The sequence below is a fragment of the Alexandromys fortis genome, unplaced genomic scaffold (genome assembly GCF_014885135.2).
Source record: "Alexandromys fortis isolate MF-2015 unplaced genomic scaffold, M_Fortis_MF-2015_v1.1 scaffold_221, whole genome shotgun sequence".
Lineage (NCBI taxonomy): Eukaryota > Metazoa > Chordata > Mammalia > Rodentia > Cricetidae > Alexandromys > Alexandromys fortis.
Genome location: NW_026068096.1, coordinates 1,831,576 through 1,858,548, shown reverse-complemented (window position 1 = coordinate 1,858,548; position 26,973 = coordinate 1,831,576). Strand labels below are relative to the sequence as shown.

At 55.2% G+C, this 26,973-nt stretch overlaps 2 protein-coding genes across 7 annotated transcripts in view; both read left to right on the top strand.

The window, feature by feature from the left end:
- Positions 1-14,620, top strand: part of Arid3a (AT-rich interaction domain 3A) — a 27,958-nt gene extending 13,338 nt beyond the window's left edge. For all 6 annotated transcript variants that reach the window (XM_050123555.1, XM_050123554.1, XM_050123553.1 and 3 more), the window contains exons 4-9: positions 6,464-6,536; positions 8,355-8,538; positions 8,914-9,161; positions 10,212-10,508; positions 10,948-11,046; positions 11,537-14,620. In XM_050123555.1, the coding sequence (XP_049979512.1) occupies positions 6,464-6,536; positions 8,355-8,538; positions 8,914-9,161; positions 10,212-10,508; positions 10,948-11,046; positions 11,537-11,730 (1,095 nt within the window). In that variant the 3' untranslated portion in view covers positions 11,731-14,620. The remainder of the gene's footprint in view (positions 1-6,463; positions 6,537-8,354; positions 8,539-8,913; positions 9,162-10,211; positions 10,509-10,947; positions 11,047-11,536) is intronic.
- Positions 14,621-19,420: 4,800 nt separating this feature from the next.
- Wdr18 (WD repeat domain 18) lies at positions 19,421-26,337 on the top strand. Its single transcript, XM_050123559.1, has 9 exons — positions 19,421-19,664; positions 20,571-20,681; positions 23,843-23,976; positions 24,112-24,253; positions 24,884-25,027; positions 25,113-25,302; positions 25,380-25,546; positions 25,981-26,049; positions 26,134-26,337. The coding sequence occupies exons 1-9, from the start codon at positions 19,455-19,457 to the stop codon at positions 26,260-26,262; spliced, it is 1,296 nt and encodes a 431-aa protein (XP_049979516.1). The 5' UTR covers positions 19,421-19,454; the 3' UTR covers positions 26,263-26,337.
- Positions 26,338-26,973: the final 636 nt, after the last annotated feature.

Sequence of the window (26,973 nt, the reverse complement as noted above, 5' to 3'; positions counted from 1 at the left end):
TATAGATAGCATACACTCGTGGGTGTGTGTGTGTGTGTGTGTGTGTGTGAGAGAGAGAGAGAGAGAGAGAGAGAGAGAGAGAGAGAGAGAGAGTATAGCCAGACTATACTGAACTATAGCTAGAGAAATCAGGCAGGAGGGATTCTAGGTGGGGCTCCACCCCGACCACGCCCCCAGCCCCTCAATGGGGATTCTAGGCGGGGCTCCACCCTGACTACGCCCCAACACATTTTTTATACACAGCATTTTGAGACAGGGTCTCACTAAGTGCCCCAGGCCATCCTGGATTTACTGTGATTCTCCTGCCTCATCCTCCCCGGTTGCTGAGATCACTGAGTTATGCCACAATGCCTGGCATCTTTCTGATCCTTGAATCACCCTCCTGCATGTTCCAGAGTGCCAGGCATTGTCTTCTGCTGATCTCTGTGAGGTCCCTCCATCTTGGCTCTTGCTTGGTTTATTTTGCTTCTGTGTTGGAGTTTAGGGAGGTCGCCCCGGGCTCTTCCACACAAGCTTCTTCTCACTTTCTGGCAGGCACTTCTTCTCTCCCCACTGTTGACCCCAGGACTGCCTAATCCCTGTGCCTCTGTTTCCCTGTCGTAAAGCAGGCTAGCACCTGAGCAGTTTTGTTCCCACGTGGCCTCTCCCTTGGGATTGACCTTTGCTGTGTCTTGTTCTCAGTTTGGAAGCTCTGGGCACAGCCCCACCCCCACTTCACAGAAAGAGGCTCCTGATCAAACCTGTCCACTCGGGAGAGAAAGGCGGGTTGGAGGCCTGCACGTTCCCCTGCAGTCGGGAACCCAGGGGCCGCATCTGTGGCAGCCACTCCTGCTACTCCGAGTGGTCATTTCAGAAGGACTATTAATATCTGCCTCGTGGGTGGGGCATGCTATGTTCTGAGGCCAGCCTCCATCGGAGGCAGCTGAGCAGACAGATGTTTGACCCAACCCAGAATCACTTCCCCAATTTCCTGAGAGCCGGAGCTGGCCCCTGGTGCCCACAGAACTGACGGGAAATGAAAAAGCCCAGCGGCCAGCTGGGAGGGGAAGCCCCTAGCTCTCAGGTGCAGCCTGAGGCCACCGTGTGGACAAAAGAGCCCCCCCAGGAGAGAGCTGGAGCAGGGGGTGGCATATTTACAATGACCTTGCTGTGTGCAGAGTTCCTGGGTCCTGGGGTGGCATGGGACTTACATTCTCATCCCTAGCATCAGTTTCTGGGAAGAAACTGCCTCAAACCAGTTCAGTAACCAACTGCCCACCCTGACCATACCCCCAGCCCCTCAGTGGAGGATTCTAGGCGGGGCTCCACCCTAACATCTCTGCTCCTCTCTTTTCATTTTGAGACAGGGTCTCACTGAGATACCTAGGGTTGCCTTGAACCTGCAGTCCTCTTGCCTGGTCTCTTGTGCAGCTGGGAGACAGGTTTAGTCTCTGTTGCTGGCCCGGTCCTTGCGTGTGGTTATAAATGTCTAACCGTGCATCATTGGCCTCATATGCCAAGAGTATTCAGTAATGGCAGCAAAACTTTTGGGGTTTCCAAATACAAAAATAAGAACCCCAAATCTCCAACCTGACTCCCCTGTCCTCTGGCCAGCTGCCTCCTCTTACCTTTGGGCCACAGTGGCCCAATGCCATGGTGGGTAAAACTGAGGCCTGCAGAGGCAAGCAGGGAGAGTAGCTACTGAGTCCACGCCCACCGTCCATGCTGTCTCTAGGTCCCACTGATCCCATTCTGTTCTTATTTGTTCATTTATTGATTTCTTGGCTGTGTGGTCCATGGGATATGTCAACACAGGGCCTCCCTACATAGCCCTGGCTGGCCTGGAAGTCATGGCCATTCTCCTGCTTCAACCCCTCGAGTGCTAGGGTGTGAGATGTGTACCAGCACACCCTGGGTCTCCATGGAGAAGGGTAGGCTGCGCGCTCGGCTGGTCCTTGGCACCCTCTCATTCACAGGTCATCACCTCTGCCTCGGTTTCCTTAGTGAAGAGTGGGTTCCAGGTGACTTCGGTGGCGTAATGGGTGTGTCTGCTCAGGGGAGACTTCAGACTGCCCCCAGCGCTGAGTTGTTGGTGCCCAGGGCCTTGCCGGGGTGGGAGGAGGAACGTAGACAGGGCAAAGACCCTTGAGCAGGGCTGTGTAGAGCCAGCCTAGAGGTCCGTGTAGACAAGGACTGTGAGCTTCCAGAGAGACTCACAGCAGGACTGGGCTGGTGGGGGAGATGTGTGGTCGCGCCAAAGGTCCAAGCCCCTCCTCATGGGCAGCTGGGAGAAGGAAGTGTTTGAGTGGCTGTCCTGGTCGGGACTTTATGCAGGCGAGACAGGAATATCACAGCTATTGTTTGGATGTTGGTTGTAGACCTTGTTACAAGTCACGTATTTTGTTTTTCCAGACAGGTTTCGTTGTAGCTTTGGTGCCTGTCTTGGAGCTCTGTAGACCAGGCTGGCCTCAGACTCACAGAGATCCACCTGTCTCTGCCTCCCAAGTGCTGGGATTAAAGGCGTGTGGTACCACTTCCCGGCTGCAAGTCTTGTCTTATCCAGAGCCCAAAAGACAAAATACAATAGTCAAGATCCTTGGTGTGGGGCTGGAGAGATGGCTCAGAGGTTAAGAGCACAGACTGTTCTTCCGGAGGTCCTGAGTTCAATTCCCAGCAACCACATGGTGGCTCACAGCCATCTGTAATGAGATCTGGTGCCCTCTTCTGGCTTGTAGGCAGACATGGAGGCTGAACACTGTGTACATAATAAATAAATAAATCTTTAAAAAAAAAAAAAAAGATCCTTGGTGTGGAGAGGATAAAGGCTCCTGGAGCCCTGAGACAGGTGAATGACCACACAGTGTGGTCTCCGTATACTGGAACAGGGACAGGTGAATGACCACACAGTGTGGTCTCTCCGTATACTGGACTGTTACTTAGCCAGGAACTGGAGTGGGGTCTCCCAATACACGCTTGCAGTGAGGGACCTGCGGACACTGTGCTCACTGAGACCCAAGCACAGAAGGCCTCACAGTTTGTCACAGTGGCCCACCCCAACAGGCCAACACGGAATGTGGTGTTTTCTCTCGTGTGGTGAAATGTTCTGGAACAGATAGGTATGTGATTATGTGTGATCTCAGGTTTTTATGATAATGTTTTTAAATGGGTGGGGGTGGGCCAATCTCCATCATCTGAAGAGAACACCAGGTCCCCACATGGTTTTGAAACTCCACATGGGTGCTTGGAACTGAACCCCAGGTCCTTTAGAAGAGCAGCCAGTGCTCTTAACCTCTGAGCCACCTCTCTGGCCTGTTTGTTTTGTTTAGAGGCAGGGTTTCTCTGTAGCTCTTGCTGTCCTGAACTAGCTCTTGTAGACCAGGCTGGCTTTGAACTCAGAGATCCGCCTGCCTCTGCCTCCCGAGTGCCGGGATTGAAGGTGTGTGCCATCTTTGACTGCCACCTGGTCAAAAGAAGCTGTTTTAGAAACTCCACACAGAGGAGGGGGGTGCGGACAGGTAGACTCAGTTTCCTCTCATTTACTTGTTCCTGCCAGTCTGGCAGTGGCTTCTCCAGGGCCTTCAAGGTCCCCGTGTGTGTCCCCAGGTGGCTTTTCTGGGTTGTCCCCTCACCTGGGGCTGGAGTGCTGACTCAAATCTGATCTGCAGTTTCTGATCACTAAAGAGGAAAACAGCTTGAGTTCCCACAACAGGCGTCAATGTGGCCTTGGAAAGCCCCTCCAGCCAGGTTGTTGGGGTGGCTACACCCTGTGTTCCCAGCACTGCTGGAGAGAGTCAGGATTGCTTCAGGTAAGGAGAAAAGAAAACCCAAACTGTCCCATCAGGTGGCATGCACCTATCACAGGACCCAGGGTGTCAAACTCAGGCCACAGACAGTCCCTCTGTCTCTGTTGTCCCCAAACTGGGTAACTGCAGGGAGCGCCCATCGTGGTACCAGGCCAGGCCCTCCTCGAATGTCTTTGTTCCTGGGGTCCACCCCGCCTGGCACCCGTCCAAGGTGGGGCCCTGTGGACTTTGGAACCCTGGGGAGCTGGCAGGGGGCCTGGGCTGCCACAGTCTGGGGGACAAAGGTTTTCTCGGGGGCCCTCACACATGTACACACACAGAGAACAGCCTTTTTTTTTTTTTTTTTTTTTTTTTTTTTTTACTGCCGGGGACAGCAAGGGCCCCTTGGCTCTGAGGACACCGCCCTGCCCTGGGCCCTTGTGGGAAAGGCCCTGGCTGCCCAGGTGTGGTCAGAACAGAAACCTACAGATGGGATATGACCATGGGCATCTGGGCCCCAGGGCCAGCCAGGTCTGGAAGGGGGTGGTTGTGGTGTCCACTCAGGTCTGTCACTCCAGCTCTGTCTCAGAAAAGCCAGAAGACCATTGAGAATGACAGCCGAAAGGTCCCCGTGAAGGAAGAATAAGAGCAGGCACTCTGGAGACAGAGGAGGCAGATCTCTTGAGTTTGAGGCCAGCCTGGTCTATAGAGCGAGTTCCAGGACAGCCAGGGCTACAGAGAAACCCTGTCTTGACACCCCCCCCCCAAAAAAAAAAATAGATCTCCCTAGTGAGATCAGAGGGGCTGGACAGTGTGATCCAGGGTCATGCTCTTAGGAAGGAAGTGTTTGGGTAGCCTTGAAGGGGAGGTGTGCACCTAGGAAGTGCCTGCTTTTATCCCGGCAACCTGAAGCAGAGTGGCTGTGGGTAACCAGGATTACGTGGCAGGGAATGGACCCCACTGTAAGAAATCGTGCATATTTAACGAGCATTTATTAGACAACTGTTGTGTGCACAGGCCAAAAAAAAAAAAAAACAAAAAACCTCAGATTGCTGGGCTGTGGCTGGAAGACAGGCCTGGACACTGTCCTCAGGAGCCTGCCCTCCAGGGTGGGATGCTCCCCTCCCAAGGTCAGCCAGGAGGGCCAGATATCCATAAAGGGGCTTTTATGGCCTGTCTTTGTGTTGACCCTTCCCCCACAGGCAGCTGGGGGATCCCCGTGGGTCCCCCTTTATGGCTTTGAATTGATGTCCTGTCCCTGCAGACATCAGTCCCTCCTGTTAGTATGGCATCCATGGTGTCCTTCCCTTGCGATGCAGCTGCCCACCGCATGAGACTCAGTTTCCCCAAAGACACAAATACTTTGAAACTCAAGATAGAAGTGTTATTTTGGGGGGTGACGGTTGTTTTGAGACAAGGTCTCCTGTAGCCCAGGCTGGCTTTGAACTCACGACCCTCGGGCCTCGCCTCCTGAATGCTTGCTTGACATGTGTGTGCCACAGAGACACCTGGTTTCTGGGGTGCTGGGGGTTGGGCTAGTGCTCTGCCCTCTGAACCTTACCCTCAAGGGCCGCCTACACTTTTTTGCCTGTCAAGGAAGATGAGGAAACCGAGGAAGGAGGCTCTGATGTTGTCTTGTGCAGGGGACCAAGCCCAGGAGGGTAGTGGACCCTGGAGACTGTCCCTTATCAAGGAAAGGGTTCATGCCAGGCTTTGAGAGTTGGGGGCTCTGCCCGTCATTTGCCCATTCATGACTTTCCTCACCCCGCCTAGGTAGCCCCTCGAGGAAATCAAATTGTAGAGTGAAGCATTTATTGAGTCATTGCTGTTTATGGGGCACATCCACTCGTGGATCCCCATTCTCCCATGCTGTGTACCCCCCAGTGAAGACAGAACCCCCTTGGGAAGGCACAGAGGACTCCACCCAGAGGCCCCGTGCAGGGAGGGCAGCCTGGAGAGGGAGAGCGGCCTCCCTGAACTTAGGAATGTGGGCTGGCCAGTCTGGCGCTGGCTGGCCCGGGGTGGGGCGCAGACAAAACCCGGACAGTTGGGCAGCTGGCAGCTACGGCCACCCAGGGCAGAAGGTTGCCCACCCTGTCCACGGTCTCCATTGAGCAGATGGAAAAGCTGAGTCCTTGGGGGCAGTTGTTGTTGGAAGGATGGTCTGGGGCTGGCCCCGGCTGCCCACCCTGAGGAGCCTACCAAGTTTTTGGAGACTAAATGGTGGCTCCTGCAGACCCAGGTGTAATTGGTGGTTTCAAGGTCCCCCACAGTCCAGCCAGCTGCATTCCTGGTAGTTAATTTGAGGCCTGGTATTCAGCTGAGCAGTCTCATTATCTCCGCCCCACTTCCCCGGCTAGTCAGTCAGTCCCAGGACCCTGAGGCACCCAGGACACAGTCCTGTGACAGCAGTCGGTACCACAGCCTGGGTGGGCAGAGGGTCACACTACATAGGAGACAAGCCAGGGGACCCCGGGTGCCCCGCAGAGCTGTCACTGTCTCTACACCTCAGTTTCTTGTGGGATCATGCCCAGAGCTTCTAATGAGGGAGAGGAGGGAAGGACCCAGTGCCCCCCCCATGGCACACAGTGGAGGGGGTCAGAACTGTCTGCAGCTTGTGTGGGTGGTTGGGTGAGTGCCTCCCTCCCCCTGATAGGGACCGGTCCCTTCATCCTGCTGACCCATGCCCACTCTGTCTGCAGCTCTATGAACTAGACACGGACCCCAAGAGGAAGGAGTTCCTGGACGACCTGTTCAGCTTCATGCAGAAGCGGGGTGAGCACCTCCCAGGGCAGGAGGGGATGATGGGGAACTAGGCAGTCCTCCCATGAGGGAATGCTCCCCGAACTCTGTGACTGCCCCCAGCTTCAGGTCGATGGAGACCCCGGGAGACTCAGTCTACCTTAGGATGGGACAGGCTAGGTCGTAATCTGTGTTCTAAGGAAGGAAACTGAGGCCCAAGGAGGGTCAAGGCTTCAGCCACGGAGCAGGAAGGGGTGGAGGGGACCTGAGGCCAGCCTGGGCCGGCGCTGGGGCCCAGCTTCTGTAAACACACGCCCCCAGGCCTGCCCACCGGAAGGCAGGGAGAGAAGAGGGTACTGTGGCCTCTGAGTTAACCCCTCCATGTGAGGGTGGGGCCTGCAGGTCCCTGTGGGTGTGGGGATGACCCTGTGCTATCCGCAGAATCCAGTCCTGCTGCCCTTCATGTGGCCAGAGAGATCCCCCCCCCCCCCAGTTATCTTGAGTCCCCACCTGCCCTAGCCCGGCACACAGCAGGAGGCCCCCAGCTGCCTTGGGACCTCAGAGCTGACCCATCTTGTTCACCACCCCCACCATAATGGGGTCAGCAAGGCCAGGGACCTCAATGCTGTAGTGCAGCCACTGACAACAAAGGGCCAGGAAGGTCTCATTTACCCCTGCCTCCTTCACCAGGTCAAGCACAGACTCCTGGGTATCCCTCAAAACCCCAGGTCCACTGCCATCCCCTGTACTTTCTTCTGAAGCCTCAGTTTTTAGAGCTGGTGTTCAATCCACTACCCTCACCCAGTCAGCACAACCTACCGCCCACGGGTCCTTAGGAAGGGACACAGGACTCCTGATGTCAGAAAGCCCAGAGCTTGAAAGAAATTTCCCCCAGAAGTCTCTGGAGATGGGAAATGGGCAGAGGTGTCCTGCCTGTACCCCTGGCAGGTCCTCCACCCTTCCTTCACCCCAGCCTCAGCCCTCCATCGGGCTCCTAGACTTCTGATAAAGTTCCTCTTCCACCGGCTGAGGTTGGCCTACCCACCTCCTGGCCTCCCTTTATGCCTGAGCTGCGATCATACAGGGTGGTGGGTTTGAGACCTCACCAGAGCTGCCCTGGGCTCCCCTTGGTTCCCACAGGGAGAGGCAAGAAGTGGCTAAGCAGGGAACGCCACCTGAGCTAGTCACAGACACGAGTTACTCTGAGTTGGGGACATATGAAAATTCTCTAGGAGTCACCAGATGGTGGTGGTGCACACCTTTAATCCCAGCACTCTGGAAGCAGAGGCAGGTGGATGTCTGTGAGATTGAGGCCAGCCTGGTCTACAAAGCGAGTTCACAGCCAGAGCTATAGAGGCTGTCTGCGGGTGGGGGGACTCTGGAGCAGGGCCTTGTCTGTAACGGACTTGGGAAACAGATGTCATAGGAGGAGTTTTGAGAGGCGAAGAGGAGTCCAGAGCGTCACTAGATGCAAGATGGATGTTCCAGCTTCTTAAACTGAAAATCCTGCTAGCTGAGCCCTCCCCACCCGCACTGGAGTCTGCCACGCTCTGGGGATGTTTGAGGAGGAATGGAGGGCTGAGCCAGAGGGCTCTGGGGATCTTCTGTGGTTGTTTAGTAGCTACTGTTGTTGGAGACCTGGAGAGGGAACTCCAGGGAACCCTGGAGTCTCCTTTGTCCCCAGCAAGGCCGCCATCCCCTGCCCTGAGGCAAGCAGGGGTTGCCCAGGGTGATGCTGTGAGGGGGAGTGTGTCTGTCCTGGTGTGGAGTTGGGAGGCTGGGATGGCCAAGGACATTTCCCAGGATGACCCCCGTGACCCCCGCCCTCAGCAGCTCCTCCCTGTCCTGTAGGCACACCAGTGAACCGGATCCCCATCATGGCCAAGCAGGTCCTGGACCTGTTTATGCTGTATGTGTTGGTGACTGAGAAGGGCGGCCTTGTGGAGGTCATCAACAAGAAACTGTGGCGGGAGATCACCAAGGGGCTCAACCTGCCTACCTCCATTACCAGTGCTGCCTTCACACTGCGGACACAGTGAGTGCCGGGCTACACCCCGAGATAGCCCACCACCTCCTCCTGGGATAGCCCACTGCCTCCTGAGATAGCCCACGACCCCCTGAGATAGCCCATCTCTTCCTTCTGGGATAGCCTACCACCTCCTCCTAAGATAGCCCATGACCCTCTGAGATAGCCCACCTCCTCCTCCTCCTGGGATATCCCACCTCCTCCTCCTGGGATATCCCACCTCCTCCTCCTGAGATAGCCCACCTCCTCCTCCTGAGATAGCCCACCTCCTCCTCCTGAGATAGCCCACCATCTCCCTCCTGAGGTAATGCATCCCCTCCCTGAGCCTGTGGCAGGAAGCCACTCCCCTGGTTGTCCCCAGTGCCATCCTGTCCCTGTCCACAGGTACATGAAGTATCTTTACCCCTATGAGTGTGAGCGGCGAGGCCTGAGCAGCCCCAATGAGCTCCAGGCCGCCATAGACAGCAACCGCAGGGAGGGCCGGCGCCAGAGTTTCGGGGGCTCGCTTTTCGCCTACTCACCCAGTGGAGCCCACAACATGCTGTCCTCACCCAAGCTACCAGTAACTTCTCTGGGCCTTGCCACCAGCACCAATGGCAGCTCCATCACCCCAGCACCCAAGATCAAGAAAGGTGAATCATGGGAAGGAATGAGGTTATCCTTTTATTTATGGTAATCGTGAGAAATGTAAATTAGCGGGAAAGGGAATCAGTCCCAGCTCTCCAGTCCCCTGTCTTCTGCCCACAGCAGACATTACTAATTGAGTTCTGGTTTTCACGTCGCCATGAGGGCAGTCATTATGAGTTGAGCACAGCACACTTTCTAAGCCCAGCATTGTTAGTCAGTGGTGGCATGGGTCTCTTGTGCACAGCAAACGTTACTAACTGGTCACCACTCTTTCCTTCTGTCCCCTAGAGACCTCTGGCCCACATCAGACTCACCAGACATGGGCAGAGTGTCTGTCATGATGCTTTAACCCTTGAAACAACCTAACTCTAGTGCCGAGTACCCTCCACAACTCGCTGATGCTTTCTGAGCTTGGCTTACCTGTCAGAGAGGCCCGAGTCCATGCTTGCTTTTATTTCGAGACAGGGTTTCTCTGTGGCTTTGGAGCCTGTCCTGGAACTCGCTCTGTAGACCAGGCTGGCCTCAAACTCACCATGCATTCTTATCTTAATAAGAAAGCACCTATTTTAGCTTTGCAGTGGTGGCGCACGCCTTTAATCCCAGCACTCGAGAGGCAGAGGCAGGCGGATCTCTGTGAGTTCGAGGCCAGTCTGGTCTATAAGAGCTAGTTCCAGGACAGGCTCCAAAGCCACAGAGAAACCTTGTCTCAGAAAAAAGAAGAAAGGAAAGAGGGAGGGAGGGAGGAAATCCCCATTTGCGTAGATGTCACTAGTGGGGTTGATGATGGTCTTCTCTGCTGAGGCTCTTGAATTCTTCCCACCACGCTCTGGGCTAGGGCAGTAGCTCAGTGGATAGAATGCTCGCCCGGCGAGCCAGAACCCTAAACGCCGTTCCAACAGCAGATTAGCGTGGGGTGGTGGTAGACACCTATGAAGCTAGCCTTGGCTACAGGGGAGCAGGGAGTGCAGGCTTTGCGGAGTCCCCTCCCACCGTGGTGGAGGCCAAGCCAGCTGTTCCCCAGGACCCTCCTGACCCTTTGCTCTTCTTCTGTCTAGAGGAAGACTCCACCGTTCCCATCACAGTCCCAGGCCGCCTTCCTGTGTCTCTGGCAGGCCACCCTGTGGTGGCAGCTCAGGCCGCTGCTGTGCAAGCAGCAGCAGCCCAGGCAGCTGTGGCGGCCCAGGCAGCCGCCCTGGAGCAGCTCCGGGAGAAGCTGGAATCCACTGAGCCTCCAGAGAAGAAGATGGCCCTGGTGGCTGACGAGCAGCAGCGCCTCATGCAGCGAGCTCTTCAGCAGAACTTCCTGGCCATGACAGCCCAGCTGCCCATGAACATCCGGATCAATAGCCAAGGTACCCTGAGCTCGGAACCCTCCACATTCCATGGGTGCCTTGGACCATTCTATGTAAAGAGTCCTGGCAAATCAATCAGAAAAAGGTCCTCTAGGGCTAGTACATTCATGGGAAACTTGAGTCTGTCCTGTTGGGAAGCTGCTAGTTTCAAGGAGGTGTAACCGTCCATTGGCCTTTGTTGCACATGGAGCCCTTGGGGCCACCTCAGTGGTGCACGTCTGTTAGCCCAGCAGGAGGCTGAAGCAGGAAGATGGTAAGTTCAAGGCTAGCCTAAGCTACATCGTGATAACCGGGTCATAAAAAAATAAATAGCAAATGAATAAATAAAATAACCCCATCAAAAACTTTAGTACAGTCCTATAAAGAAAGCAGACAGGAAGCAAGCCGCTCCCCAGGGAAGTGTACCTCTGACCTGAATGACGGCTCTCTTGTCCCGCAGCCTCCGAGAGCCGCCAGGACTCAGCTGGGAGCCTCACCAGTGCCAACGGCAGCAACAGTATTAGCATGTCAGTGGAGATGAACGGTATCGTGTACACAGGTAAGCACGGGGTCCCGCTGCCAGCACCTGGTCCTGCTGTCGAGGCTGCTTTCTCAGTATAGGGCACCTGTGGGAGTCGGTGTTCTCCTTTCCCTAACTCAGGACATCCAGGTTGGCAGCCAGCGTCTTTGCCCACTGAGCAAATCCTACTCATTGGTCCTCATCTTTGTTTGTTTGTTTTCTTTTTTGTTTTTTTCAAGACAGGGTTTCTCTGTGTAACAGTCCTGGCTGTCCTAGAACTCACTCTGTAGACCAGGCTGGCCTCGAACTCACAGAGATCTGCCTGCCTCTGCCTTCCGAGTGCTGGGATTAAAGGCGTGCGCCACCACCACCTGGCACATGCTGATCTTTTGAGTCTGGGTCTAGCCAGTGCACCTTGGTTGGCCTTGAACTCCCTCTGTAGCCCAGGCTGGCCTCACCCCCTCCTCTACACTGTTCAGTTGATAAGCCCAGCCCTGTGACATGTCCCCCCACTTTGTCCTTGTTTCAGGGGTGCTGTTTGCTCAACCACCGCCCCCCACACCACCTTCCGCCCCCAGCAAAGGTGGCATTAGCTGCATCGGGACCAACAACGCCGTGGGTAGCCGGACAGGAGCCAGCGGCGGGACCAGCAGCGGCCAGGTGGGGCTGGCCGGGGTATCTGCGCCCCCCACATCTTCTACCTCAAATAATTCCTTGCCTTAAAGGAAATCAAGTTGTATTGCTTGCCCACCCGCCATGGAGACCACATAGCCACACAGGGACCTGGAACATCGTAAGAATTCCAGCGGGCCGGGCAGATTCCCAAGGAGCCACACTGACGCCAAAAAGGAGAAAGAAATTTATATATATACATATATAGAGAGCTAGATAGATAGAGAAGCAGATTTAATAAATCAGGGCAAAGAACACTTGAATCTCTCAGGTTTTAGAGACTTTGAGAAACGGATTTCACAAGGGCCACAAGGCACCTCAAAGCTGAAGGAGGCCACCTTTCCAGAGGCTTCCATGGGGTCCGGCTTGACCAACCCGGTTCAAGCAAGTCTATTTACCTCACAAATCCCCCGCACTGTGCCCTCTCTCTCCTTCTGGGAAGGCCGGGATGATTGTTTGTTTCATTCTCCTTGGAAGCTATGAATTTTTTTTTTTTTAAACAAGATCTCAACATTCAGATGCAATTTTTTTTAAGGTTTTGGGGTTTCCAATTTTGTAAATATTCTATTATATTCTTGAGGGCGGGGATTGGATCTTAGGAAGAGTCCTATCTGTATATCTATATATTTGTGTTCATTCAGGGAAAAGGACAATTTTTTTTTTTAAGCAAAAGTACCAGCCATGGCCCCCAGCCCCTGTCACCACAGAGCCCCTGCGGTGTCCTGTGGTAGAGTCAGGCAGTGCTGGCTCTTGGCAAACTCCACAATTCTCTCTAGTCATGCTGGGCCCTGCCCACTGGCTCCATCATTCAGGGACCTGGATTGCTTACCCAGGACACAAAATCTTCTAGAAACGGGTAGGGGGAGCAGCACACGGAATGCAGTGGCCTCCTGTATCTCAGGGATGAAGATCTGGACTCTGCCTGGAAGGGTTGCTTCTAGGGGAGATGGGGTGCACCAGGCCTAGCTCAGGGCAAGGATTCTTGCTGAGACACGCACAGTGCACAGTGCCTCTTCCTGTCTGTATCACTCTCCCCCCGCTGCTGGGACAGCAGTTGAATGTGACCAGGAAGGTTCCTGGTCTGGTGTGTCCATGCCACAGTTTAGCTAAACTGAGCCCTGTGGCATAGTCTAGTCTGTCGTCCTGGCTGCAGGGAGGGTGAGGCAGGAGGATGAGAGTTCAAGGTTATCCTTGACTGCTAGTGCTGGTTGAGGCCCACCTGGGCTACTTGAAGCCCTGTCTCAACAAAGCAAAGTAAGATGAGAAGGCCAGGGCACACCTAATCCAGCCCTCTGTGAGTAGGCCAGCCTGCTCCATACAGTGGATTCCAAACCACGAGAACCTGTCTCAGAGAGAAAGAAAAGAAAATGACATCTCATCTCTCTGGAACCACCAGGGCAGAAATGATGTCATCTCCCGCTGGATTGGGGGACCTTTCCTGGACTCTGCTCTGGTCACTGTCCCCAAGGGAGCTGGAACCTGCTTGTCCCTCAGCCCCAGGAGTCCTGGATCCCCAGTCACCCCATTAATATGTTTTGACTGTGGGGAGCAAACCCTCTTCTTTCCTGTCTCAGGGTTGTTGACACCCCCTCCCATCCTTCTAGGAGGGACGCCTTGCTCCAAGGGGAGAGGAAATCTCAACTTTTCCTTCTGGAAGCTTCTGCCTGCCCCGTTTTGGGGCCACTGTTAGCCGCACAATCATTCCTGGTCACAGGTGTTGAGGGGGTTTTTGTCCCCTTCTGACAGCTTTGTGCAAAGTCAGCCTCCGTCTGTGAGTACCTGACTTGGGGTGACGGGGGTCGCCTTGGTGGCCACATCCAAGGCGTGTTTCTACCTCAGGTCTTTTGATGCCAAAAAAGAAAAAAAAATGCAGCCGGGTCACCCACTTTTCTGATCACCTGCTCGAGTCCACAGTGGGGACCAGTGTCCTGATGTCCACTTTTGTCTGGGTCTGTGAGTGGCCAGAAAGCACCCAATCCTAACTCAGGGGACCTTGCCCACCAGGGCTGTGCGATTGTAGAGGGGTCCTCTGCTGGACACACTTGGCGACCCTCCATGGTCAGGTCTGTGCCTCAGTTGCCTCACCCGGCCCTTGGCATGTGGTACAGTTGGCGCTTGTTAGGCAAGCTGGAATGGGGACAGGGCTGGACATGGTCACTGTCCGCCTGGCACCGCAGGGCGAAGAGGGTGGAGGCAGGCCAGACCCCCAAACTCAGGGCTTCTAGAACCTTCCCGGGGACAGACTGTTTCTACAACTTTCCTGGTGGCCCTTCTGCTGGCCACCAGGCTGTCTTTGTCCAGCAGTAGTGGGTGGGTGGGCATGGGGCTTGGGGACAGCTGGGTTCGTGTTTTCTGAGAGTTATACATCTGTATAGTCTTGTGGGATTTTTTTTCCTTTTTTGTATCATTTTTACACACTTCTTTTTTTTTCCCACACCCCACATAATTTTGGCTTTTGTGAATTTAATTTTCCTTCTGGGTGAAGGTGAACTGAACCTGCTTGTTCAGAACATGTGAACTTTTTGGTTTCTTGGGGTGGGAGGGGCTTGTCCGACAGTGTGGGGTCGTGCACCAACTCAGGTAAAATGAAAAAAAAAAAAGCGGATAAAAAAAAAAGGAAAAGTAAAAACTGCTTTCTACCTCTCACACCAGGCCACTGTGACCTGTGGTGGCCACAGCTGTGCGGGATATTCAGGAAAGTTCCCGCCAGGCTGGCCTGCTGTGGCCACGGCTATGCGGGATATTCAGGAAAGTTCAGCTATTACCAGGAAAACTCAAACACAGCAACAGCAAAGGAAGTGTGATTTTTGAAATTATTAAAAAAAAAACACTGAAAGTTTACATTTTATGACCTTATTGTGGATTGTATTTAAACTTCAGAAATATTTAACGCGATTGTAACCCTGTGAATTGGTAAGATTAAAAGAGTTAAGACACTTGTATGAAAGAGTGGCTCCCTGATGGTTTGGGGCTTTGGGGGGTTGATGGGTTGCGTGGAGGGGACCCCAGCGGACATGAGTGGCCAGCAGGACTGTGGAGGACAGGCTGCCCCAGCCAGTTCTCCTTTCGCCTGAGGTCTGTATGCCGTATGTGGTGGGTGCTTCCCACTGTGTGGGTCCTGGGAAGTGAACTCAGGTCGTGAGTGTCCCTGCCTGCTCAACCATCTCCATGGCTACTGTTTCTTTTCTTGCTTCAGGAGAAAAATAAAAATAACAAGCCGGGACTGTAGTGGCACACACCTTTAACCCCAGCCAGCACTCAGGAGGCAGAGGCAGGCGGGTCTCTTGAGTTCGAGGTCAGCCTGGTCTACAGAGCGAGTTCCAGGACAGCCAGGGCTACATAGTATGACCCTGTCTCGAACGCCTCCCATTTACATTTGGAGAATTTTATACAATGTATGTTGACCATTTTCTTTTGATACAGGGTCTCACTCCACAGTCCTGGCTGGCCTAAAACTCAGAGATGGGCATGCCTCTGCCCCCCAGGTACTGCACCCAGCCTGACCTGTGTCAGGACCTCTCCAGAGGACATTCCCCGCTCCCACCTGGAACCATTCTCTCTGTCCCACCCTCAACTCACCTTGGGACGGCATCACTCTATCTTTGTCCCTTGGGCTAGTTGCACGTGACACACTTCTCTGTCCCCAGCAGCCAGGTGGAGGCCTCCTGGGAAGCCAACTAACTCCCCAGGCCTCCCCACCCCCGCCCATGTCAGACACCTGTCACCCCCAGGGGCCAGAGCTCCTGGCAGCCTCCCCAGCCCCCAGCCCTCTCTCCCAGACTCGGTTTTACTCCTGCCTTAACCTCCAGAGGACTGAGATCAGAGGCCTGTGCCAAGTGCCACCACCGCTCCCAGCTTGACGCCTCAAGGGTTTGAGTGGAGAGAGGATCCCTGAAGGTCAGTCTCACACCCAGGGGACTGGGAGACTGAATGACTCAAGGTAATTGAGGCCAGGTGAACAGGTCCAGACCGTGGCCACGTGACTCTCATCCTGCCTGCTCTGGCCAAGTCTGGCCCAGGCTGGTCCCTCCCCAGGGACTGAAAACAGCTGGCTGCCCCCTACTGCCCCTGAGACCTCCTTCTGCCCCTGCCCTGCCGCTGCCCAGGGGACAAGGACCAGCAAGATTTCTGTATTAGCATCTCTTGGGAGACTCGGCGGGGCTGACAAGCTCCAGAGAAAGAACTGAGCATCCCTGAGTGTCTCACAGCCGGGTCCCATCCAGTGACCCACAAAACTGTTCTGAGCAGACCTCCCTCCTCTTGGGGGTCCACTGTCAGCTTTTCTCCCTGAGGATTTCCCAGATGGTGAGCTGGCTTGTGGATCCCACAGGGAGAAGGTGGAGGCTGGAGCTGGGTGGGTGCTGGCAGAACAGAGCAGGAGAGCTTCTGTATGGGTGGAAGGCTCTAAGGATGTCTGTCCCTCAGTTTCCCCTGATCTGGATCCTCCATACCTTGCTGTGCCCTGCATTTTCTCAGAGGTCTAGCAACTGGGTGGTCCCGGATGCCCAAAGTGTGGCTTTTGTCCTCAGCTGACACAACTGGACTGTTCTCATTCCAGGGGCCGGTGGGGGGGGGGGGGGGCTAACCCCTAACCTCACAGTGCGCCTGGGAAGGGGAGAGTAGCCAGGTCTCCACGAGGGAGGCCTTCCCCAGCTGCTGACCAGCCGGCTCTGTTCCTGTCTGGAGTCCTAAAATGGAGATTAAGGAAACTTGTAGGCCTGACCGACCCAGATAAGGATGTACCTGAGCCCTGAGGCTCACGAACTTGTCACTGCTGGGTCTTCTAAGCAACCTCCTTAGGGAGGCCTGGATTCCTACAAGGGCCTCACCCACTGCTCACAGTTGACAAGTGGAACTCAGGACCAAGTTCAAGCCCCAAGTTGGCTCTTGGCACCTCCACCCTTCTTTCTGCTGAGAGCAAAACCCAGGCCTTCAGGATTACCCCCTATATCTTTCATCTTGAATGCCTTTTCTTAAAAATTTTACACAAACCGGGCGGTGGTGGCGCAGGCCTTTAATCCCAGCACTCGAGAGGCAGAGGCAGGCCGATCTCTGAGTTTGAGGTCAGCCTGGTCTACAAGAGCTAGTTCCAGGACAGACTCCAAAGCTGCAGAGAAACCTGTCTTGAAAAACCAAAATAATTGACACAACCCGTGTGCTTGGACGACACCCGTGTCACCGTGTCTGCTTTCTGTGGTGCTAGGGGTGAGCCCCAGGGTTTTGTGCATGCTGGACCCACCCTCTACCACCTGTCCCCACCCCTTTTCTCTTTGTGAGCCCAGGTTATTTTTAATTACAGGTGCATGTATTTATGTGGGCGTACATTCGCTTGCATGCAGGTGCCTTTGAGTGACAGAGGCGTCGGATCCCCTGGTGGGGATTTGTGAGCCGCTCGGCACGGGAGCTAGGAACTGAACCTGGGTCCTCTGCGGTAGCAAGGGCTATGACCACCGAGCCATCTTCACATGTCTCTTCCTTTTATTTTAGCTTTATTTCATGTGCATTGGTATAATGATATCAGATTCTCTGGAACTGGAGTTACAGACAGCTGCAAGCTGCCGTGTGGGTGCTGGGAATTGAACCCGGGTCCTCTGGAAGAGCAGTCAGTGCTCTTAACCACTGAGCCATCTCACCAGCTTCCCACATGTCTCTTCCTAGTCACACTTTAGCACTAAAAATTGCTGTGATCTGGGTCCCAGGAAGCTGAGGCAAGACAATCTGACGGGGTTTTTTAATAATTTAATTTTATGTGTATTGGTGTGAGGGTGTCAGATCCCCTAGAACTGGAATCACAGTTGTGAGCTGTCATGTGGGTGGTGGAAATTGAACCTCGGTCCTCTGAAAGAGCAGCCAGTGCTCTTATCCTCTGAGCTATCTCTCCAACTTTGAGAATCTGGAGTTTAAGGACAGCCTGGGCTACGTGAGTCCTGGGAAGTGAATTCCCTCCCTTCCACGAACCACTACACAAACACACAGGCTGTGTCCTTCGATGCTTGCTTGCTCCTCCTCTTCTTCTTCTTCTTCTTCTTCTTCTTCTTCTTCTTCTTCTTCTTCTTCTTCTTCTCCTTCTCCTTCTCCTTCTTCTCCTTCTTCTCCTTCTTCTCCTTCTTCTCCTTCTTCTCCTTCTTCTCCTTCTTCTCCTTCTTCTCCTTCTTCTTCTTCTTCTTCTTCCTTTCTTTCTTTCTTCTTCCTTTTTTTTTTTTTTTTTTGTTTTTCGAGACAGGGTTTCCCTGTAACTTTGGAGCCTGTCCCGGATCTCACTCTGTAGACCAGGCTGGCCTCAGACTCAGAGATCCACCTGCCTCTGCCTCCGGAGTGCTGGGATTAGAGGCGTGCTCCACCATCGCCCGGCTCTCCGTAGCTTTCAAAGGCAGCTCCACATCCTCGACTCTGCCCCAGGACTTTGTTCGCGCCCTGTACAGCACCGTGTTTCCCTGAGTCTCATGCTTCAAGCGGCTGCCCCTTGAGGATCTCCGCGTTCTCCACGTCCCCGCAGCTTGTGCCTGCCATCTGGTGGCCACATTAAGTGCCATCCTCCACCGCAACTGTCTCCTCTGCTCGGAGGACGCGGAGTCCCAAGTTGGCACTGGCATGCACCTCCCTCCCCTGGGAGGCCCAACAGTGGCTCAAAACCTGAGCCGTGCGGCCCCGGCTGGTGCAGCGCTCCGGACAGCCACAGCTGCAAGATTCAACAATGGCATCCGTTCTTTACTAACAGCACATTAGCAAAAAAAACAAAACAACAAAACCCCTTGGTTTGAGACCTGGCCTACGGCCAGCAGGCTGTGACCTAAGGCTAAAGGCTGTTTGGCTGGAGATTGACTTGTTGGGTCTACACCGAGTGAACCAAATACAAATGTGAAATTTATGACGCCAAAGAGGAAAGGTCAAAGAGGAGGCGAATCAATAAAGGATGTGGTCAATCAGTACGTGTTTAATCACCAAAGCGACGCCCTGGCCAGACGTGTTATCCTTGGTGTGTATGTAACCTGATCTTACATGCAGTAACTAATTTCTTTCGATCTAAATAAAGCATAAAGGTCTTTTTTATATATTTTTGCCTTAAAACAAAGTTTAAAAAGTAAGCCGGCCATGGTGACAGGCTTGTCATCTCAGCACGCAGGAGGCTGAGGCAGGGGAACTGGTCGAGGACTGGAGTGTCTCAAGACGAAAAAAACAACTGTAAAAGTTTGACTCATTTGAGCCCAAACACCCAGCAGAACCGGTGAAAATCTCTCTGCATAGCAATCGCCTCTGATCTGAGGTCCTAAACAAACCCCGCGAGCAGTCAGCGGGAGCAAGCACGGAGAGCGCGCGCGTGCGCGGAGCAGCTAGTCCCCCACCCCCGAGGGCCCGCGTGGCGGGATCCCGCCCCCTCCGAACTGGTACGCTTGCGCAGCGCAGGGCATGCAGCTCCACCCCCTCCACACACACACACACACACACACACACACACACACACACACACACCCCCCCCCCCCCCCCCCCCCCCCCCCCCCCCCCCCCCCCCCCCCCCCCCCCCCCCCCCCCCCCCCCCCCCCCCCCCCCCCTCGCTGCGAACGTTGTAGCGTGCGCAGAGGAGCTCCGCCCCACGCGCTTCAGCGCCACTCTAGGCCTGGAGGAGCCAGGGAGCAGCGGAGAGCTCGGCCTCCTCGCCACGACGAAGCCACCACGCATGCGCGCGCTCTCCTGTTCGGCCGCTAGGAGACGCTCTAGCCAGCCAGGAGAGTCTAGCTAGGGATGACGGGATTCAGAGGCGGGGCTGCCCGTTCAGTATGGCGGCGCCCATGGAAGTGGCGGTGTGTACGGACTCCGCGGCGCAGCTCTGGAGCTGCGTGGTGTGGGAGCTTCATTCGGGAGCCAACCTGCTCACCTACCGCGGCGGACAAGCGGGGCCGCGGGGCCTGGCGCTGCTCAATGGCGAATACCTGCTGGCAGCGCAGCAAGGCAAGAACTACATCTGCGCCTGGGAGCTGCAGCGCAAGGTGCGTGGCCTCAGCATCCGTGGGGGCCGAGGGACGGCCGCGTGGACTGGACACGCTGGAGTTGGGGTCACCGACCCGAGGTGCTGTGTGATGTTGGCGGGCCTGGTGCAAAGGCGCCCTGAGATTTCCGCGCGCATGCTCAGATGATGTGTGGCGAATCAACGTTTGCGGATTTCTAGTCAAAGGAGCGCTAATTTTGATGCAGAAAGGAAAGTGGAGTCAGATAGAAGTCGTGCTTTTGGAGGACATGACAGAGCAGAGTTCTTGGGAAGAGATGGAGTGTTTGCAAATGCTTTCATTGCTCTCTTATTTTCGGGGGGAGGGCGGGCGGGGCGGTTCGAGATAGGGTCTCACTGTTTAGCCCTGGTTGTCCTGGAAGTGGCTCTGCAGACCAGTCTGACCTCAAACTCAGATCCGTCTGTCTCTGCCTCCTGAGTGCGTGTGCCACCACCGCCCGCTCTTGGTTCTTCACTATAAGGGCTGAGGCATGGGGTTTTTTGGTTCTTATGTTTCTGGAACCAGAGCCTCCTTCAGGTCGGGTAGCGCTTTCTTGGGGGGTGTTGTGACCCAGCTGCCCTCACTCCCCCTGACTGACAGCGGAACTTCCTCGTGGTCTGTAATTGACAAGGATGTTTGTGTTCTTTCTGGCCAGTGGGTCTCCACAGAAGGAACAGAGGTATAAAAGGTTGCTGGGCGAAAAAAAGGTTGCTGTTCTTCCACCTGAAAAGAAGCCTCCGTGTCTCAATCCCGGCACACAACACACGCACACACACACACACACCCGCCAGTCTCCACATCCTGGCTGCAGCAGTGAGGGTGGGGAGTTTGGGGGGGGGATCTGCCTACCCCTACTCCTTCCTCTTGCTCTTCCCGAGGCTCACACGCTTGTCTCACATTGTGTCCTAGGACCAGCTCCAACAGAAAATCATGTGTCCTGGGCCAGTCACTTGTCTGACCACAGCATCCAACGGCCTGTATGTCCTGGCAGGAATTGCCGAGAGCATCTACCTGTGGGAGGTGAGAACAGCTTGTCACGTATATGTGTCACTTGGGAACACTGGTTAGTGTCCAGGCTGACGGAGGCAGGTGTTCTTAATGATGTTACCGAAAATATGACTGTGTCTATGGGGTGCAGCCCAGGGCCCAGTCTAAGGTGGCCCCGGTGCTGGCCCCACCTTTATGGGTAACCACAAAAGAAACTTAGGAGAAGACAAGTGTTCTAACTTGTTTTCGCTTGACAAAACGCTGGTCAGAAGTCGTCTGTTTGGCTTATCGTATTGTGATGTTATATTATCTGATAGATTGTGTTGAGGGACATCAGGGAAGGAAGCGGGAACACCACAGCTTAGCAGTTAACGCCCTCACAGGCAACATCGATGTGGTTAAGAGCTCATCCATTCTCAGCACCACGTGATGTCGGTTCTGAGGGGCCGACACCCGCTTCTGACTTTAATGGTGTGATCCTGGTACCCATATATACCTGTGGGCAAAGCACTCATAAAGAAAATAAACTGAAAAAAAAATATTGAACTTTTATAAACCATCAATTGGACTGGAGAGAGCGCAGCAGTAAAAGCTCCGGCTACCCCAGTCCGCAGCACGCACCCTCATCTGGCCTCTGAGGGTATCCTAGATGCATGTCAATAAAATCTTTTAAAATGGGGCTGGAGAGATGGTTCAGAGGTTAAGAGCACTGGCTACTCTTCCAGAGGTCCTGAGTTCAATTCCCAGCAACCACATGATGGTTCACAATCACCAGTAATGAGATCTGGCGCCCTCCTCTGGCCTGCAGGCATACATGGAGGCAGAATGTTATATACATAATAAATAAATAAATCTTAAAAAAAATTCTTTTAAAATGTAAAATTATTGCCGGAGGCTGAGGGTGGACACCTTTAATCCCAGCACTAGGGTGGCAGAAGCAGGCAGATCTCTGAGTTCCAGGATAGCCTGGGCTACACAGAGAAACCATGTCTCAAAAAACCCTATCACAAACCTTGTGATAGCCAGCCCCGCCCCCATTTCCCTCGGCCTCATCCTGTTTCCTCAGCACCAGAGGCCCTAGCTGCCCAGCTCCACACTGGACCCAGTTAGTGACCTTGGCCATGAGTGAAGCCGGAGGAGGCGGGGTGCTAGGCTGTGTCCTGACCCTGCTCCTCCTAGCTTCATCTTCCTCCAGGCCATCCCGGGGCCACCACGTCCTTCTCAGACCAGGATTCTGAGGCGTGGTCCCACAGGAGGGGTCCACCTAGGTTGAGCGCATTTAAGATCCCTTTCCCGTGCCTTCTTGGGTTTGCTATACACGGTGTGAAAATGCTCGTGTCAGCATCAGAGAGCCACTTCAGCTGGCACCCAAGATGGCTCCTAGCTCCACCTACCACTGTCACTGATGGCTGAGCATGGGTTCTGGAGGTTCTTCACCAAGTCATCCTTGGTTCTCAAGTAGTACAGACCAGCCTTGAGCTCACTGTGTGGCCCTGAGTTCCTCCTCCTCCCACCACTTCAGTCCTGGCTACTCTCTTCACACCCATCTCCCTACCGGCCCTTATCAGGGCAAACTCCCTAGTGCTGGAATTAAAGGTGTGTGCGGCCCACCCCCACCTCCCACCCCTGCATTTTAGCCTGTTTTTTTTGTTGTTGTTGTTGTTCAAGATTTATTTACTATGTGTACAGTGTTCTGTCTGCACATATGCCTGCAGGCAAGAAGAGGACACCAGATCTCATTGCAAATGGCAGGGAGCTACACGTGGTTGCTGGGAATTGAACTCAGGACCTCTGAAAGAGCAGCCAGTGCTCCTAACCCATGAGCCATCTCTCTAGCCTATCCAGCCTGCTTTCTTTTTTTTTCTCTCATATTTTTCTTTATTAAAGTAATTTACTTTTTTTTGNTTTTTTTGGTTTTTCGAGACAGGGTTTCTCTGTGGCTTTGGAGCCTATCCTGGAACTAGCTCTGTAGACCAGGCTGGTCTCGAACTCACAGAGATCCGCCTGCCTCTGCCTCCCAAGTGCTGGGATTAAAGGCGTGCGCCACCATCACCCGGTAGTAATTTACTTTTTATTTTCTACACCAACCTCAGTTCTACCTCCCTCCCTTCTCCCACCCTCCACATACCCCCCACCGCCAGCCATCCCCCATCCTTACCTCAGAGGGGGTAAGGCCTTCCTTAGGGAGTCAACAATGTCTGGCCTACCAACTTGGGGCAGGACCAAGCTCCTTCCCTACCACATCAAGGCTGAGCAAGGTGTCCCACCCTCCACAAGGAATGGGCTCCGGTGTCTTGGTCCCACTGCCAGCCCCGCCCCCCAACAGAACAAGCCCCCTGTCACCCACATTCAGAGGGCCTCAGTTCGGTGCAGGTTCCCCAGCCACAGTCCCTGAGCTCCCACTGGCTCGGGTCAGCTGTCTCTGGTTTCCCCATCATGCCCTTGACCCCTTGTTCAGGTGATCCCTCCCCCCTCTCCTCAGCTGAACTCCAGGAGCTCAGCCCAGCCCAGCCTGCTTTCTACAGCAACCCAGGACCCCCGTCTAGGCCTGGTGCCACCCACAGTGGGAAGACCCCGTCAATCATTTAGTCAAGAAAATTCCCTACGCAAGGGTCCAGCAGGTGACTTGTTTGCGTCAAGGTGACCCCAGCCTGCCCCACCCTAAGGAGTCAAGTTGTGACCACCAGGGGTCCCTGCCCGGCCCCACAGATTGCCCCTTTTCCTGGGGGAGCCGGTCTCCTGTGACATTAGTGTGTGGGTGGCCGAGCTCTTTTTCTGCAGGTACCCAGACACCCCACAGAAACGGCACCCCTTGGCCTGTCCCTCCCCATTGTGAGGTGGACGGACACCGGCCCTAGATCGGGTGTTCTGGCTGCAGCCTCACTCCTGCGGAACTGTTGCTTGCTGTTTCTTCTGGTTTTCTAATTGGCTCTCATGCAGCTGACGGGCAGATGTGCCCGCGGGGGCCTCCAGTACACCCCAGATCAGCCGACCTTAGACATGATCAAGCTCAGGCTCCCCTGGGGGCTCAGAGGACCCAGGAAACTTACGTCTCCCTTTCCTGGTGGTGTCACACTGCCATCAGACACTGGGGACACCGCCAGTCCTGGCCCAGTGCCCTGTTCCATTGACCAGAGGCCTAGAGCGGGTAGACAGGGTTCTGTCACCCCTGACTGCTGCCTGGCCCATCCCAGGTCTCCACTGGGAACCTCCTGGTCATCCTCACCCGTCACTACCAGGACGTGTCGTGCTTGAAGTTCACGGGTGACAACAGCCACTTTGTCTCGGGGGGCAAGGACTGCCTGGTGCTGGTCTGGAACCTCTGCAGGTAGGGCACGTGCCAGGAGTCTGCACAGAAAGAGCACGGGAGCCTGAGGGCGGGGGCACCTGGGCTGGCGACATGGGGGCTTGAGGAGGCAGGCCAGGGTCTCTGCTCTTGGCCTCACTGCTGTGCTGTGCCCAGTGTGCTGCAGGCAGACCCGTCCAGGATCCTCGCCCCGAGGCATGTCTGGTCCCAGCACACACTCCCCATCACAGACGTGCACTGCGGCTTCGGGGGCCCCATGGCCCGGGTGGCCACCGCTTCGCTGGATCAGACCATGAAGGTAGCATCCCCCACCAGGACCCATAAATTCCTGACTGCCACTGGCGCTCAGCCAGGAGAGAGGGAGGCTGGCCTCCCCTTGCCCTGGCTGCCTCCGTTCCAGACAGCCTGTAATCCTATGCCTGACCAAGGACACCCAGAGATGGACGGTCTAGCCTGTCTGCTGGAAATTCCCACTCGGCTGTGCTGCAGTAGCCAGCTGCCCTTGAGAGTTTGCGATTGTTTGTTTATTATTGGCGCAGTTTTAGAGCTGGAACCCAAGACCTCACTTCGCTGGATCAAACCAGGCTTCTACCCCAGCCCTCTTTTTATAAGAAAGTATTTTTTCTTTTCTCTCTCTCTCTCCTCTCTCTGTCTGTCTGTCTGTCTTTCTGTGTAGCCATGGCTTGCCTATGCATAGGAGCATAGGAAGCAAAGACATGGCCTCCTACCCCAGCCTTGGTGACTTAGTTTCCCTGTCTGGTGCAGTAGCTGAGCTGCCCGCACCACCAGCCAGAGTGGCTTGCGCGTCTGTAGTGGGTTTGGAGGCTTGTAGCATGGGCAGGGTGGTGCCAGGGTCCTCAGCCTTCTTGGCTCCCTGGCTTGGCTGTGTGCCTGGTTGTCCATGGTGCGAGGCCTCCCATCCCTGCAGCTCTGGGCCATCTCCTCGGGAGATCTGCTTCTGTCTGTCGTGTTTGATGTGGGCATCACGTCTGTGACCATGGACCTGGCTGAGCACCATGTGTTCTGTGGAGGCAGCGATGGCTCCATCTTCCAGGTGGACCTGTGCAGCTGGGTGAGTGGCCACTGGGGGCTGAGGGAGCACACGGTGGGTGCCCCACATCCCAGACACTGACAGCTGCGCTCTCCCCACACCACAGCCTGGACAGAGAGAACACAGCTTCCGGCCTGAACAGAGCGCAGGGAAGGTCTTCAGGGGGCACAGGAACCAAGTGACGTGTCTGTCGGTGTCCACGGACGGCAGTGTTCTCCTCTCTGGCTCCCACGATGAGTCGGTGCGGCTGTGGGATGTGAAGAGCAAGCAGAGCCTACGCACAGTCACCCTCAAAGGTGCGCGCTGCGCCTCGCCAGGAGCACATTGGCCCGCATGGCAGCCAGCCGCTGACTTGGTGTTCTGTGTCCTTCAGGCCCAGTGACCAATGCAGCCATCATCCTGGCCCCGCCCAGCATGCTGAACCCTGAATTCAAGCCCAGCTTGCCCCTGCCCCTCTTCAACAAGCACCTGCTGGGTGCGGAGCATGGAGATGAGGCCCAGGGGGGGGGCCTGCGCCTGCAGCTAGGGCTCCACCTGCAGGTACTCACCCAGCCTGACGTTCCAGCCCCCGGAGACCCCTGGTGCTGGCGCCATCATTTAAAGACCTGAGTTACTGCCAGGTCGTCGGCACCCACGGCTGCTCACACAACTGACTCCTGTCTGAGAGCACACTGGGCATCGGCCCACATTCAAAGGCTGGTGTGTCATACTGCTCCCAGTGTGTGAGCAGGTCACTTGGGTCTTAAAGAATAGAGCAGGATAGACCATTGGGGCAGCCTGAGGACAGCAGCTGGGGATGGGCAAGCACCCGAAGGGAGGGATTTTACCCAGCCCCTTGTCCTCAGCATCTCCCCGGTCCAAGCGGGTGGTGTCTGGCCCTTCCACAGAGGGTGGTACACAGGCTGAGTACCTAGTGTCCAGAGTGCTCCGTTGTGTGACACGGGACACAATGGGGTGACCATACCACTTTACAGGGCACTGAGCAGACCTACCTGGAGCGGCTGGAGCAGCTGCAGGCAGCACTATCCGGCTATGTGGAGAAGGTGGGCGGGGTTAGTCCTGGTTGTGGGAGGGGCCTGGGCGGATCGGGCAAGAGCGGCCTCACCCACACGCCCCTGTCACCACAGAACATGCTAGGCAATCAGATGCTGCCAGTGCGCGTGTTGGAGCTGGAGGAGGAGGTGCGCAACCTGCGCAAAATCAACCGGGACCTCTTCGACTTTTCCACGCGCATGATCACCCGGCCCTCTAAATGACACGAGCTGCGCGGCTGTCACGGGAACACTTGCCATTGGCTCTGGTGCTTTAAAAACAAAGGATGGACAAAGAAACGTGTGCCTGGGCTGTTCTGTCCCTGAGGGGCGGGGACCCCAGGGCGTGGGCGGGTGAGGTGAGGGACTGACAGCGTAGGGTCCTCACTGGGGCCAACCAGGCAGTGACCAGCCCCGCATGGTCCAGAACGCGGTCTGGAGTTCAGCCCAAATACCCACAGAGCCTTCTGGAAAGCCACCGTCAACTGACACCTCTGCCTAACGATCCCAAAAAGTGACTTAGCAGAGCTGTCACTACAGCTGGAGCGGGTGCCAGTGCTGACCTCACCCTGACACCCCATCACCTTGTGCTCAGGACGTCCTGGACAGCACCTGGTGGCAGAATGTGACCGTACCCTGAGGACCCGCGGCCTCCTGTGCCGGGACGCTGGGTGCTCTAGTGTCCCTGACGCCTTAGTTTCCCCCTCTGAGCTGGCTCCTTGCATTCTTGGCACAGATACCCCGACTCCTCCCACACCAGCCACCCCTGCTCCCTCGGAGAGGTTTGGGGGAAGCAGGCACACAGGGACTCTACCAACCATGGGTTCTCAGCATACCAGAGACCTAGGGAGGTCACCTGAGACAGGTGAAGGTGAACTCAGTCCCCTCCTTGGCTGTTTGTCGTGCTCCTGCTTCTGTGTGGTGTTCCGGCTGGGG